This window comes from Mauremys mutica, chromosome 1 (assembly GCF_020497125.1).
Source record: "Mauremys mutica isolate MM-2020 ecotype Southern chromosome 1, ASM2049712v1, whole genome shotgun sequence".
Taxonomy (NCBI): Eukaryota; Metazoa; Chordata; order Testudines; family Geoemydidae; genus Mauremys; species Mauremys mutica.
Genome location: NC_059072.1, coordinates 83,667,168 through 83,681,111, shown reverse-complemented (window position 1 = coordinate 83,681,111; position 13,944 = coordinate 83,667,168). Strand labels below are relative to the sequence as shown.

At 40.9% G+C, this 13,944-nt stretch overlaps 1 protein-coding gene across 1 annotated transcript in view; it reads left to right on the top strand.

Moving 5' to 3' along the window:
- FGD6 (FYVE, RhoGEF and PH domain containing 6) overlaps positions 1–13,944 on the top strand; it is a 103,452-nt gene that overhangs the window by 11,134 nt on the left and 78,374 nt on the right. Inside the window, exon 2 of the mRNA XM_044981189.1 lies at positions 1,892–4,358. Within this exon, the coding sequence (XP_044837124.1) occupies positions 1,892–4,358 (2,467 nt within the window). The remainder of the gene's footprint in view (positions 1–1,891; positions 4,359–13,944) is intronic.

The following is a 13,944-nucleotide window of genomic DNA, read 5'->3' as shown; positions in this document are numbered from 1 at the left end:
CATCAACGCCCTATTCTGCATCTAGACATGCATGCAGCCCTAACACTCCTCGCCCCAAGAGCCCGCACTGAATAACTTCCTTCCCAAAATAAAAGCCGCTTACCGGGAACCTCCTCTGGTGTTTGTCCTTCCCTAAGCACCAGCCGCCGCGACTGGCTACCTTCCTCCTGGCTTGAGAACAGCTCCTGGCTGCATGCATCTAGGGATTCCAGGGTGTCTTCCTCCACCTCGACACCCTCGCTCCTGCTTTGCTGCTCCTCCTCCTCCTGCCTTGTTGAACTGGGCTCTGAAGTGTCCGTGGTGGTACTCAGAGAGGCGGTGGGGTCGCCCCCAAGTATCGTGTCCTTCTCTGTAAAAACGGCAGGTCGCGGGGGCAGCACGGGAGCAGCTGTTTGCCTTGCGGGCTTTGCGGTAGGCATTCCGCAGCTCCTTCGCTTTAACCCTGCACTGCAGTGTTTCCCGGTCATGGCCCCTTTCCGTCATGTCCCTTGATATCTGCCCAAAGGTATCATAATTCCTATAGCTGGGACTGGACAGCTTCCTCCCCCCAAACACTGATGAGGTCCAGCACCTCGCCATTGCTCCATACTGGGGATCGCCTGGCACGTGGAGGCATTGTCACCTGGAAAGATTTGCTGATAGCAGTCCACACCGGGCTGAGCAAACAGGAAGGGGATCTTCAAAATTCCCAGAGAATTTAAAGGGTAGGTCTGATGGTTTGGTCGCCTGAGGGCAGGGCAGTAGAGTTCAAACTGATGACCAGAGTGGCTAGAACGAGCATTGTGGGACACTTCTGGAGGCCGATCAGAGAGCATTAACAGACCAGGGCGTTCACACTGGCGCTGCGGCACTCCAGCGGGGGCGCATCAAATGTTATTCCACTTGCCAAGGTGGATTACCAGGAGCGCTCTAGCTGCGGAGTCAGAGCGCTCTACGTGCCTTGCCAGTGTGGATGCGTCATGAGTTAGAGTGCACTGGGCTGCTTTAATGCACTCTAACTCACAAGTGTAGCCACGCCCTGGTGGTGGGATGTCTTTTTAGATTTCGAAATGTTATGAGTAATCTCCTGCATGTATTAAAATGTCCTATCAGTGAATACTTAAAAAAAAAAAGTGTGATTTCTAGTAGTGTCAGATGGATCATAAGCCATAATCATGGTGACAGCTTCCAATTGATAGAAAATAACATGCCTTAGGATGGAAAATTCAGTAAGACATTGTATATCCTCATTGTACTTCCTATCTTGGAATGCGCTTAACTGCTAGAGAATCAGTTATCATCCAAACTTCACTCTTCAGAACCCAATTCCTATAACTGGTTGTAGTGGCAGATTCCCATTAGTAGATGTTTCTGCAAAAATAGAGAGGGAAAGAACATAGTTAAGTTAAATAGCTGCATATTGAAGGTGAAGGGGGGTTATTGATTTATTATTGAAGATTGTAATAATAGAATTAATTGATATTACAATAAAAGTTTGTCTACTTTAATTTTCTCTATTTTATGCTTTAAGTACTTTTTTATGATGCTCCACATAAACTGCAAAACTAGGCTAGTAGACTTCAGTTCTCATCACCCTTCAGTGTTCTGGCAAGCAAATCATCCTTTTTAAGTACTTTGTGAATATTTTAGATAAACATTTCTAACAGGCTTTAGGTTTTGAAGAACCCTTGTTTTAGAAAACCTAAGTTTTCCCCCTTAAACTACTTGAGTGTTTCTACTAAAAGGAAGAAATGCTAGTATAAAAAAAGTAAGGTGACGGTAAAGTGAAATAGTGTAAATAATTGAATAGTTTAAATGTTATAAAAAGTTGAATCTTTTAAAAGTACTGTAATGCAAGATAAGTTGTTTTGTAGGTTCATAATGATTAAAATTTTTGTTTTTTCCTTTCTAGAAATTAAGAAGCCACCAGTGGCCCCAAAACCAAAATTTGTGGTAGGACACAAGGCATCACCTCCCCCTGTTGCACCTAAGCCAGATGTTGTGTTTGCTGGTGTTATACAAACAACAAAGAAAACTAAACCAGCAATAGCACCAAAGCCAAAGGTTCTCAAGAGTTCATCTGTTCCTGAAGTTAGACCTCCATCATCTTTAAGAAAAAACACCAAAAGCCTAGAAGAACACAAAGGAAATTCTTCTGAAACTCTAGACCACCTGAATTATAAAAATGGAGACTCTGCAGAAAGCACTGAGGATACTGCTTACATTATACCAATGTGTTCTAGCAATTTTGAATGCATCCATAAGCTTGGAAATGGGGAGAGCACATGTAAAACTCAAATAATTTTTGAACGCTTTGAGAACTTAGAGAATATCAAGATAGGTGAACAAATTGCACCATCTATAAAAGGTAGGACAATACAGGACAGTCATAGTGAAAAAGTGGCAAATAGAAATCGGGTAGTTTTAAAGGCCAGCCTTCTGGAAGGGACCCTCAAAGATGTTCTGACACAGAATATATTCCCTAATAGCAGCCCTTTGAGGGACAAGTGTCCAGATAAACTTGAAAGGGATGATAGTAGTAGTTCTAACAATGAAGTTAAAATAGAGTTTACAGATCTTGTGCAGTTATCTGGGTCTGGGGAAGCTACAGGCAAGCCACAAAATAACCACAATAAGAGAGATGCTGATGAAATTCACGTGTCTGAAACTTGTTCCAGTCTTACTGAAAGCAACCACAATTGCTATTGCTCATTGGACCAAGAAACCCTAGAAAATGTCAATGTAAATAGTGATATTACATTTCCAGGTGGAGTCTGTATGAAAGGAGATGATAAAACCCCACCTTCTTCTGGAGCATGTTCAACATCCAGCTCAAAAGTGCTTCCAGTTCCAAAACCGAGAAAGCCGCGTGCTGCATGTCTAGTCCGTCAAGATGGTATAGATACTTCTGGGGAAGGAACAAGAGAACCAATTAATTCAAAGAGTGATTCTGCTGGATTTTTTGAGCACATCTTTAAAAAAACAGCAAAAATTAATGTTCTTGGTCAGAGTGTTTCATATAATGATCATCCAGAAAAAGTGCAACAGACTAATACATTTGAGATTCCTCAAAATCTTGCTGAGAAAATACACTGGGTGAAGGAATCTACTGATACCGAAGAATTAGCCTCACAGAATATCTTGCCTCAGCTTCTGCAAGAATCTTCTCTCTTGACAGAAAATGTTAAACATTCCTTGGATGAAGGCCTTGATTTAACAAGTCCTGCAGATGAAATGACAGATGACGCAAGTATATTAGCTGCTGTGAACAAAAGGACTAATCTTATACGAAGCAGTGCTCTGTCCATGAGTTTGCCTAAGCAGCTCAAATTGACTTGCAATCAGCACTTGCCTGCCTCCAGTAGCCTTGATGTTTCTGTGCACAAACCAGAAGATAAAGAGATTCATGTAAAAGATGAAAATTCACCAAGGATTGTTCCTAAAAAACCTCAAAGACACAGCTTGCCTGCTGCTGGACTGCTGAAAAAAGCTGCATCAGAGGAACTTGTTGAAAAAAGTTCTTATGTTTCCAGTGAAGATAAAAAATCAGAAAGTGTTCTGGAAAGAACTTATTTAAGGCATATGTTGGCCAAAGAACAAGGTATGTCACCTTACTGTGACATGCCAAAACGTTCTTCAGAGAAACCTGTCTGGAAATTACCTCATCCTATCCTGCCATTTTCAGGCAATCCAGAATCATTAAAAACTGCCACCATTGCCACAAACTCTGACCTTCCAACTGCTGTGATCAAGCCTAGAGCTAAATCTCTATCTTCCGTGGATATGGACAGAATTGACAAACCTTCCAAAGACAGTCAGAAGAAAAAAAATTTAAAGAAATTTCTCAATATTAAATTGTCTGTTTGCATAATGAAAAGTGACTTCCAGAAATTTTTTTCCAAGGGCAGCCAGTCCATGGATAGTGCCATAGCTAGTCTTCCCTCTGGGGAAAGGAATGGTATTGGTAACAACTGGAATGTAACATCCCTAGCAAGCGAAAGGAAAACTAAATCTGCCAAGGCACGTTCTGCAGAAATAGGTAGCCCAGCATCACAAAAGAAAAGACAGAGACATAGGAGTCAGCATGATATACCAAACAGTCAAAGATTAGAGTCTTTAGATGAACAAATATTCTCAGGGAAGCAGTTGTCACAAACACACTTGAATTCTCTTACAAACGATTATCCACCAGAATATGAGAATGTGCGCCACTATGAAGAAATTCCAGAGTATGAAAACTTGCCTTTTATTCAGTCTTCTGATAAAAATCCATGTTTTGAATGGCAGAATTCCAGCAGTGTGGTGGAAGACCATGATACAAATGTATATGAGGTGGAAGACCCATATGACCCTACAAGCAGCCATTCAAGACATGGCAGGTAATGTAGGAGTAAAGTGTGTGTAAAATAGATCCAGCTCTATGTGCTGGATACAGACAAATTTTTATTGTTGTTTGAATGGTGAATTTAGGAAATGTGCTTGTTTCATTATGTGTTGGCAAAACAATGTAAACTGGCTATCAGGAAGTTTAGACTTGAAATTAGAGGAAGGTTTCTAACCATCAGAGGAGTGAAGTTCTGGAACAGCCTTCCAAGGGAGATAGTGGGGGCAAAAGACATATCTGGCTTCAAGACTAAGCTTGAGAAGTGTATGGAGGAGAAGATATAATGGGATAGCCTAATTTTGGCAATTAATTCCTCTTTGACTACTAGCGGTAAATATGCCCAATGGCTTGTGATGGGATGTTAGATGGGGTGGGATCTGAGTTACTACAGAGAATTCTTTCCTGTGTGTGTGTCTGTCTGAGTCTTGCCCACATGCTCAGGGTTTAGCTGATCGCCATATTTGGGGTCGGGAAGAAATTTTCCTCCAGGGCAGATTGGCAGCAGCCCTGGGGTTTTTTTGCCTTCCTCTGCAGCATGGGGCACGGGTCACTTGCTGGAAGATTCTCTGCACCTTTAAACCATGCTTTGAGGACTTCAGTGGGTCAGACACAGGCTTGATACAGGAGTGGGTGGGTGAGATTCTGTGGCCTGCATTATGCAGGAGGTCAGACTAGATCATCATAATGGTCCCTTCTGACCTTAAAATCTATGATTCTAATACCCCTATGTATTTTCACCCATATATGTTAATTTAGTAACAATTTGTGGTCCGGAAGGATTTTTTCTTGGTGAAATAACTCTTGGATCTACTTGTAGAATTTAGTATCAAGGAAAAGGTGAATTTTTATCATTCCCAATGTCTAATCAGACTTAAAAATAGATAAGCCAACTACTTTGCTTTGGAATTTAGAGTATTCTTAAACTGGAATTGATGGTAATAGCTAACTGTTGCTTGTATTCAATCTGGAAAAGCTCCTGTAAATAAAGACCGAGTCGCAGAATGAACTTGCTTAAATGCTCTGAGCTAAGCAGTCCAATGGAAAGCTCTCTTTGTGATGGACAGTGCTTAAATATATGCTTTAGTGGCTTTATTAATAAAAGGTTCACTTTTGTAGAGTTTTAGGGTTTGGTAAATTCATGCTCAGATTTTGAATGGAATATGTAGCTATTTGTAGCTTAGTGCCCAGCAAGATACTTTTTGCAATTCCTTGCACTATAGTTTTGTAATGTGACCCTGGTGGAAGGGGGTGCTTATTGAGATGAACTGCAAGGCTGATGTATAGACCAAACTTCATAAAGACAATCACAACTGCTCTTATTTTACATGTAGAGTACACCAGCTTTGCTTTTTTTTTATGTCTCACCAGTGTGAGAACTTAGTGTTTTGCAATGAGATGCTTGCTGTAAAGGGGGAGAAAATATTTAAAATGGCATCCTTATAACATTTTTAGTGTGTATAAACTTGTACATTGAATTCCTTTTCATCTACATCAAGTTACTTTCCTTTGTAGGATGGTGGGAGCCTTTACTGAGGGAAGTAGTCTAGTTAAGCTTCATAGTGTTGAATGTGACATCTTACGCATTTACCCTCACGTATTTGTCTTATAAACTGAGTACAGTATTTTTGTTGTTTACTGAAGTAAAGTGCTTGCTTCTGCCTTGGCATAGCTTCTTTTTAGATGTTAGATTAGAACCAGAGTTATGTGTTCTTGTATTTCATCGTCACTTAGTCTTTCTGTGGTATTCATGAATACTTGAAGGCTTTGAAAAGGGGAGCAGAGTAACACTTCCAAGCAGGCTGATACCCTGGATTACATAAATCTAGTATGTTGCATGTGCTCTTGCCCCTTTCTATTAGACCACTTTCCCTAAAATTTCCATAGCCTGGCCTTTGAGATTTGTTAGTAGCAATCCTTTTTTATAATTTAAAACTGCAGTGCAAAATAAATTGTACTTTGAAACACAGCCTGTAAGTTGAAAGGACTGTACCTCAAGGACTGTACTAAAGCACAAATACAACCTAACCACAGGAACACAAGGCTTGATGTACCAGAATAGATCACGGGTCCATTTATTCCTATGTGCTGTCAACAGTATCCAGTTTCAGATGCTCTAGAAGAAGGCCTAAAATCTTCATAACAGTGGTGCCCAAGCTTTTCTGGTTGCACCCCCCCCCTTACCAGTAATGGAATCTGGTCGCACTCCTTCCTCCTCCCCCCCCCCCCCATTACTGCACAGTTGGCTCAGCAAAGAAGCTTGGGCTGAACTAGGGATGGGGGAGGAGCTGGGGCTAGAGGTGGATCTGGCCTGGGGGTGGAGAGGGAATGAGGACAAAGCTGGGCTGAGGGTGGAGTAGGGGGCAAAGTGGGCCTGTGGCTGGAGCTGGGCTGGTGGCAGTGTGGAGCTGGAGCTGGGCTGAGGGTGAAGTTGGACTGGGAGGCGGCCCTTCCTTGCCCCCCCGTGGGAGTTGGCCCGTGCCCCCCTCCCAAATGTTCCTCTGTGCCCCCCTAGTGGGGGCATGACCCACAGTTTGGGGACTACTGCTTTATAATGTACCCAATGGTACTATATCATGCGAGAAATTTTTTCCTGATCCCATTATGCCCAAACCATGAGAATTAATAGCTCTTGCAATTTTATCCTAATTTTAGATGATCGATTACATTGAGTCACATTCTGCTCACTTGGTAACCTTCTAGGAGGAAATTAAAGATCCAGTGCCACTCTTAAAAGATAAGTGCTGTAGTTAGGCTATTTAAGAGGAGAGCCGCTTTCTTAGTAAAATATTCTGGAGTGGGATTTTCAAAGGGGGCCTATCATCACTCCCATTGAAGTTTTATCAATGGCTTGAATGGGAGTGGAGCTAGGTTCATTACACCCTTAGTGTCCCAAAGTGTGTGAGAACCACTGAATTCATATTGTCTGCTGTTTTACCTATACAGTTCACACATTACTGTTGTCAAACTCGTTCACGTCTCTGAAATGTTCTGTGGGATACCTTGAGAAAGGAAAGTAATGACTAGAACTAATACATGAAGCTAACTTGACTTTGGATGTTCTGCCATGGGAACAATACCGAAAATCTAGTTCCAAGAGCAAGAGTCTTTTTAATATGTATTATTGGTTTTCAGACTAATAAATCAGGACAAAACATTTTAAATAGGGTAAAGAAGATGAATGCATTAGCTTTTTGTTTTGTTGGGTTTTTAGGGCATTTCATTTTTTTGTTTAATTAAAATATAATGAGAGAAGAATGGTGACTGGGAAGGGGAGGGACAGAAATTGCATTTCTAAATGCCTGCCAAGTTTTAAATGACCATAATTAGCAGGAGACAGCATAAGCAAGGAATGAAGTAACTGCCTATTTTCTAAGAAGTGAGTGTTCAGGTTTGAAGCATTACTAAAAGCTAGTGCTTTTTATGTGTCTCCAGAGTACCACTGCAACATTTCTTTTGACGCTACTATAGGAGGTGTGTAACTACAGCTCAGTTACTTCAGAGTAATAGCACTTATTTGTATTTCTCTTAGTGAAAGAAAAATATTTGATTTTTGTCATTCTCCTTTTTATAGTAACAGACTTTTACCAAAAAGAGGGCAAAAACTTCACTGGAAGCAAGTTGAAATTGAGTGGAAATTTGCCAACAGTCTAAACAAACTAAAGATGCAAAGGAAAATTAAGTATGACTTAAAGCATATGTGATATGACAAAAGGCAAATAGACTTAAACTTTCCTGCATCTTTGGGGGCCCTCTTTTTAAAAAAATATTTATTTATTTGCAGTTGCAAAGCTGCTATTTTGTACTTCAGACTCAGTTACTCTGCTCCTCCTGCTTTTTGTGGATTAATATACTGTGTTTCCTGAATGTGTTGGCAATGTTTCCTCTGAGCTTTTGCAATGATACGTGATTGCTAGTTGATTTTGATTGAATGGAGAGCTGCCTGTAATTGTTAGCATAATTTCTGATTGCATTGCTCCTTGAAACACATTGTCTAGTAGGAGGATTTCTCTTTGAGAGAAACTTTCAGCGCTCTACATGAGTACAACTACATACTTTCCTTTTTATTTTTTCCAATGACCTGATTTAGAATTATTGTTTGGAAAACCATAAAGTATGCTGAAGTAGAAATAAATGAAAATAAAGTTAATGAACAGGACTGATTAGGAATTTTAAAACTCTGTGTTATTGATGGAATCCTGAGGTTAGATTCCTTCTTGTGGAAACTTTACCAAAACATTGTATGCTAGCTATTGCCTACTTGGCGTTTGAAATCTGTCTTTGTAGTTAAACTCCATCTTTGGTATGTTCTTGTATTCGCTGTGGGCTTGATTCTGCAACCATTATTTGTGCTGAGTGGCCCATTTGGACTACTCACATGAACAACAGGGACTACATAACATGAGTGAGGGTTGCAGGATTAGGCCCAGAAATAAATGTTAATTTGATGGTCAGCTCGCTTGAATAGGCCATCATCACAGGTGGAAAAAGCGGGCTTCCCTGAAAAGATGGCTGTGTAGGAAAATGTCTCATAAACAGATTTGCAGTGTCTGTGCTAAACTCTTATCAGGAGAAGTTTTAAATGTGGCTGTTTTGAACAGCTTTCCAATATTTTTAAGAAGTTTCAGTTTCGGAGATTTCTTGTTTGCTGGGCTCTGAAAAGATACTCTTGCTTCTCCTATTTTAAAACCAAAGAAAATGCTGTACAGTAGAACCTCAAAGATACAAACAGGAGAGTTATGGACTTACTGGTCAACTGGACACCAACTGGAGCCAGAAGTAATCAGGCAGCTGCACAGACAAATAAATAAATACATAAAAAAAAAAAAACCCTTCCCCTCCCCAGCAAATACTGTACTGCTTTGGGGAGGGCTCAGGGCTCCAGGTAGGGGTGGGAGCACTATAGCTTGGGGTTTCAGCCTTGCGGCTCCACTCCCGGTTTTAGCCTTACAGAGGGGATCTCTGTTCTTCAAAGGGGCCATCCGTGGCCCAACCCAGTGCACGCATGCTGCCTTGGGAGCCACGGCTTCAGGGCCAGGCAACAGGCTGCCACTTCTCCCCCCTGCCAGCGGTAACCGGACTTGGTGTCTGTTCAATATATCTGACTGGACACTGCCAAGTTCCTTTTTTTGATTGGACTCGCCGGTCGAAAATCAGACACCTAGCAACCCTAGGGGGGTGCTGGGGCTCAAGTCTTTGCTCCCAGTTTCAGCCCGTGTGTGTGTGTGTGTGTGTGTGAGGGCTTGGGGCTTTAGCTATGAGAGGAGCTCCGGTTTCAGCCCCAGCATGTCCTACCTGTAGCTAAAGCTCTGAGCCGTGGCGTCCCCCTCCCCTCCATCCCCCCCGGATGAAGCCAGGAACAGAGCTGTGTGGAGCCCCAAGCCCCGGCACCCCTGATGGGGTGAAGTCGAGGACGGAGCTGCGGGGCTGAAGCCCCAAGCCCCAGCACTCCCCTGCAGTCTAAAACCCTGAGCTCCGGTGCTCCCGCAAGTCAGAAGCTCCAACTCCCGCCCCACCTCACCCAGATCTCTATTCCCCCCCCACACCCTGTGGCTGTAGCCCTAAACCTTCCCCTCCCCCATGTCTGAAGTCCTGTAACCTCTTGTTCAGAGTTATGGAACATTTCAGTGTTATGGACAACCTCCATTCCTGAGGTGTCCATAATTGAGGTTCTACTGTATAACATAACCAAGGGCCAGATGTGTGGATTTCACCTGCGCCTGTTTTTAAAACACTCAGAATAGCTACTATAGTGCATAGGTATTCCCTCCACCATTTGGATTGCTCCTGTTCTAAGTAATGCTAACTGTGGTGCCATACAACAACGTCCCTTTCTACCCATAGACTGCTTTTGTAGACAGCAAGAGTTTAGCAACTGTGCCATTCTAGTTGATCTTCCCAGAGCTACAAGGATATTCTTGTCCGGCCTCCCATGACATTTTGTCATCCCAAAGCATTGGCTCTGACCTGTCAGGCTGGATGCATGCCTGCCCAAGAGCAGCCTTCCATGGTTCCACTTGACTCCCAACCTTTACCTCCTGCAATTAAGGTCACACTTAAGAGCAGCTGGGTAGGACTTTACTGTCTTCAGTATAAAGCAAAACAGAACTTTAATAAAATCAAACTTTTTAGCTTTTTTTTCACCCCCAGGAGATTCTCTTGAAAACCCCAAACTAACAGACTCATTGACAAGTTAGTAGACACACATACCCAACCCTGTCACGGTTTGCACATTTTCACCTGCTACCTCAGCAGCATCTACTGCATTCCACATGCTGGAAAAGAAAGAGCAGTGTACACAACAAGGTGGTTGTAACATGCTGCATTGCAAAACTAATTATCTTTCAGAAAAATCTGATGTTCTGTCACTGTATCACATGGCGTAATCTAGTGTATTATGATATTCTTGCTTACCTACTGCATACTCTTACTGTATTTGATTCACCTCTTCTTTAGGAAGCTGGACAGAGCAGGGAAATTAGGCAGAATTTCAGATCTCTGCAGTATAACCAGAACCACTCTGAATTTTTTTATTCTTTATACAATAATCAAAATATATTTTGAAAGGCTGTCATGCTAATTATTATCAATTTTTTTTTAGTTGTAGTCCATAAAGGCCCCATTGCTTTACAAATACAGATAGACACCACCCTTCCCTCAGAGGGTTTACAACACACTATTTAGCAATCTGTCTGCCCCTAGATCAGTGATTCTCTTCCTTTTCTGTACTGGAATCCCATCCCCATATTAGCATTATGGGAAGGGCAGCGTGGTTGTGACCTCCAGGTTAAGAATCTCAGTTGCAGATTTAAGTTTAGCCTTCCTAGTAATTGATCCTTAAATCCGGATCAGATTTGAACACTGTAAACTTCTTTAAAGCCACCAGGATATAACCAAGAGGCTTGTTAAAAAAATTTTTGACCCACTTTAAAATGAATAATCTGCTGTTGGAAAATTCTGTGAATTCTAATGGGCAAATAATTTTTAAAGGTCTGATTTTTGGTGACTACTACAAAATCATTGCAGCATCTGTTAACTTAAAATTCTTCCCACAGTGCGAAACAAGGAAGTAAATGAAAAGGCATCCCATTTAGCCGTGTTAGTATTTTCTCTATTTAAGTATAAGACAGCCTCTTGGACTCCCTGTTAGACCTTCATAACAGAATTTCAAATCCTGGAAATTTGATCTCTTGAAGGGTAACATATGCAGTCTCTCCCTCTTTTTAGTTTTAAACCCTATCCCCTTGCTTTTCACTTTTTCTTCATTTGAGCATTCTTTCTACATATACACACACATCTTGCCATGTTAAGGGAAGGACCAAGTAGGGTTCCTTATTGTGAAAGTATGTTTTCTTTCTCCACCATGACTCTTCCTGTTTCAGACCCACCACTAGTGGTGTACTTAGTAAATCACGTCTTCCAACTTAATGCAGAAGAGTACCATAACATAAATATGGAGCAGAAAGTTGGATATGAAATGAGAATTGATGAAAGACTCATTTATGTGGCTTAACAGCCATTTCCTGAAGGTTATTTTCAGCATTGGCACAGGAAATGTATTACTAAAACTCTTTGATACTATGTTTCTTAAGGTGAAATTTTTACCATAAGAAGACATAATCTAATTGTTTGTGTTATGAATGCGAAATAAAAACACATTTGAGTTGGATTTTGACATAAAAATACATTTTTCAAGTGTTAGGAAAGAGTAAGGCCAAAATTTTGACTTAAAATTAAATTTTATTCATATTTTAATTCATTAAATTTTAGTCTTACTGCATGCAAAAATTACCAGTTCTTTCAGTTGTACTTGATTATGCACATCTAACTACAGTATTACAATATTGTACATATTTGTACTTTAAAATAAACATAACAAATACAATGCAGCAAGGCACACATTTGCCTTATCTGTTTGAATTCTGATATTCATTTTTTACGACCCCCTGATTTGTTTATGAAAGTTTTAGCTTTTTCCTTAAAGTGGGGGCTAACCTCAGTGTGTGTGAAAATCACTTTTATTGCAAAAATGCAAAATGGAATAAAAGCTTCCAAAATCTTTATGGGGCAATGAAAGGAATTTTACCCAAACTAATACCTTGATAGCAAGCCAGTCTGATCCATGTGGGCAGACCACTCCAAGTGTGTAGAGCCCCTCTGCCTTCTGTGGCTTCCTCGTGGGAACCCTTATGCTGATCAGAATGGGATCAGAGCCTAAAACTGTCAAAAGGTTAGAAAAAGCATCTACATTTTTTCCTCTTCAATGTGTCTGTGTGCAAAAAGCAGGGGAGAGGAGAGCCTGAGTAAGTCCAACATTATAAGAAATAACTGAGTTGTCTTTACCGGTCCATGTGTTTGGTTTGAGCCAAAGTGTGTCTCATCAAGTATCTTTGTGTGCCACTCAGGAAGCTGTCAGCTGATACTTGTACAAACATCACTGCTTTTAAGAGTTAAGTCACTCCATGTTTGTCTTTGATTTAATTAACTATTCTTTTCAATACTGTTGTTTAGCTGTTTCTTTTGTTGGCTATTGTCCGAAATGTAAAAGTTCAGAGAGAGCCCCAGATTTAGTTACTTCCAAACTATGTCACGTTTCTTGAAGGGAGATGATATATATATAAAAGATTTTTTGTGGTTCAGTTTTTTGGGACTTGTTAATTCTTATTTCAGAGGATGGGGAGTTAAGCACCAGGCCTTCATGATACCACTGATGCAGTAAAGTAGCTTTTATGTTTTAAATATATATTGTTAGGAGCTTGTGTTCTCATTTTGTATGGTTCCCTTCCCCATCTGAAGATGATGTGCTTGAGATTTCAGCACAGACTGTTAAAACCTTCTAAAATTCTACCTACAGTGAATAACTTTTTTGTTTTGTATCCGGCTGGCAAGTAAAATACTTTTTTTCCTTGGTGTCAGTTATCATAAAGGACAGGCAAATATATTTTTTGAACTGGGCTGGTAAATTTTCATGACAGTTCAGAAAAGCTGGTGTATTAGGGTATGTTTAAACTGCAACTAGGAGCCTGCCTCCTTGTCTGGGTAGACAAGACTCATGCTAGCTCTGCTCAAGCTAGTGCATTAAAAGTTAGTGGTGTGGCTTGAGTCTGTCTGTCTGTCTGGGCTGTGAAGCACACTGCTAGCTGCAGTGTAGACATACCCTTAGGTGGTAAAATCATGGTTGTAAGTTAGCTGTGTGTTTTAGAGGTCTTATTTTTTGCTCTTGTGTTTGTAGTTGTCTTTTTTTTTCTCTCCTCTAAGATCTTTTTAGGGGTGTGTGACCTGTGACATAAGAAATGTTGATATGCAATGAGTTTCTAGCTGTGTAAAACTAGAATGAATCTTCATACACATATTAGCAAGGAAGGCAAAAATACCAGTATCTCAATACTTCTCACAGGGACCTCTCTGCATTTAACACTAAATGGAGTCCCTGTTGGCCACAGTCACCTATGGTAGCAGGAAAGATCCTGCTTGCTTCAAAAGGAGAGGTAGTGGGCTCCCTAGCAGATAGCTTCATGTGAATGGCCCCAAAGTGATGGTGGTATTTATTATTATTATTTATTAATTCTAATTGGGGATGGCCA